This window comes from Geospiza fortis, unplaced genomic scaffold (genome assembly GCF_000277835.1).
Source record: "Geospiza fortis unplaced genomic scaffold, GeoFor_1.0 scaffold188, whole genome shotgun sequence".
Lineage (NCBI taxonomy): Eukaryota > Metazoa > Chordata > Aves > Passeriformes > Thraupidae > Geospiza > Geospiza fortis.
In genome coordinates, this window is record NW_005054337.1 from 2,366,202 (window position 1) to 2,367,780 (window position 1,579).

At 63.0% G+C, this 1,579-nt stretch overlaps 1 protein-coding gene across 1 annotated transcript in view; it reads left to right on the forward strand.

Moving 5' to 3' along the window:
- RSPO4 (R-spondin 4) overlaps nucleotides 1–1,579 on the forward strand; it is a gene marked incomplete at its 5' end in the record, with an annotated part of 4,708 nt that overhangs the window by 577 nt on the left and 2,552 nt on the right. The window contains one exon of the mRNA XM_014307490.2: nucleotides 3–149. Coding sequence (XP_014162965.1) covers nucleotides 3–149 — 147 coding nt within the window. The remainder of the gene's footprint in view (nucleotides 1–2; nucleotides 150–1,579) is intronic.

Sequence of the window (1,579 nt, forward strand, 5' to 3'; positions counted from 1 at the left end):
CCCCCCCACCGGGACCCGCACCTGCGGCTGCAAGTGGGGAGTGGAGACGCGGGTGCGGGAGGTGCCCGAGGCTGCCCGGGAGGAAGGGACTGCCTGCCCCGCGCTGCTGGAGACCAGGAGGTGCCGCATGAAGAAGCACTGCCCGGGAGGTGAGCGCCGCGCCGCCGGGGCTGGAGACAGCTCCGCGTCCCTCCAAAGTGAGCCCGAGAGGCGCTGCGGGAGGACGGTGGCAGCAGGGGTCTGGCAGTGGCCGGCGAACCATGCTGTCATCTCCCAAGCATTTTGAAACTCTGGGTAAAGCCGTCATCTCAGGCACATGTGCTGAGCAGCCCTAGGGCTGGCTGCTCCCACCTGGCAGTCCCCGGGACTGCCTGGGACGAGCCAGTGTCCCCTTCCATGCTGGACTGGGCTGGGCTGGGCACTGGCACGAACCGCCGTGTTGGGATGAGGCTGCCGAGCTCCAGCTCCCATCCTGCCACGACGTGAAGGGAGGCTTTCTGTACTGCAGCTGTGGGTAAGGAGGGTTGAGACACACAGGGGAGGTTCCTGCAAAAACCTCTGAGCTCCCTAAAAGCTGGAACGCTCGTGGAGCAGGAGGGCATCACCCACAGGATTTCTGATGGCCAAAGTTTTGGGAGACACTCCAGGGCAGAGTGCCCCTCCATGGCTCATCTGGCCAGATGTTCAGTCATGCTCCTGCACTTCCCCCCACCTCATTCCCAGGCTGGGGCTCCCTGGCTCAGGGATCCCCCCACCTTTCCCACAGCAGACCCGCTGCAGGGTCTGTCCGGGCAGTGCGTGCACGGGTGCAGGGCTGGCGGTGGGAACCAGGACGGGGCTGATGTCATTTTTGGATGCAGGCGCCTGGACTGAAGCTGCCCTAATAAATCTCCACTTAATAACTGGCAGAAAGGGGGATGCATGAGATACCGAAGTGAAGTGCCTGGCAGCAGATCTGAGCCAGCCAGGGTTGCGGTTCGGAGCTGCGGGATCGCTGAGCCCTGGGATGAGCTGGCCGGGCCCGCCCGCGCAGGGGATCAGGGGGGACAGCACTGGGGGGGGGAGAGGAAAAGGACGAAGAAGGGGGGCAGCAGCAGAGGACGTGCGTGCTGGGTGAGGGCCACGGAGCCAGGAGAGAGGTTTCATCCCAGCAGCATCAATCATAAGTAATATTTTCCGGCTGACAGTGCAGAGGAGCTGATTCCCTTCCCCACCCAGGTCTCAGCTCACGTCTTTGGGGTGCCAGGTGGCTTCGATTTTGAGGATGTTCTCCTCCCTGCTGGTGTGTGGCAGCTCCAGACCCACAGAGCTGGTGACAGTTTGATGCAAGAAATTTAGTGTGGGAGGACAGGCTGCTCCGAAGCGCTGTGGCCTGGAGCACTGTGCCCGTGCCCTGTCCTGCCTGGCACACAGCGGGTCCCACTGGCAGGAACTGCTGTGCCTCTGTTTCAGGGACACCTCGTCTTGTGAAGTTACTGGCAGGGCACTGGCACCCCAGAAAAGTGCTTGGCCTTCTGCCTCTGCCTGTGCTCCTGCAAGCTGGAAGCCGTGGGGCTACAGTGGTGGGCCCCGGAAATGG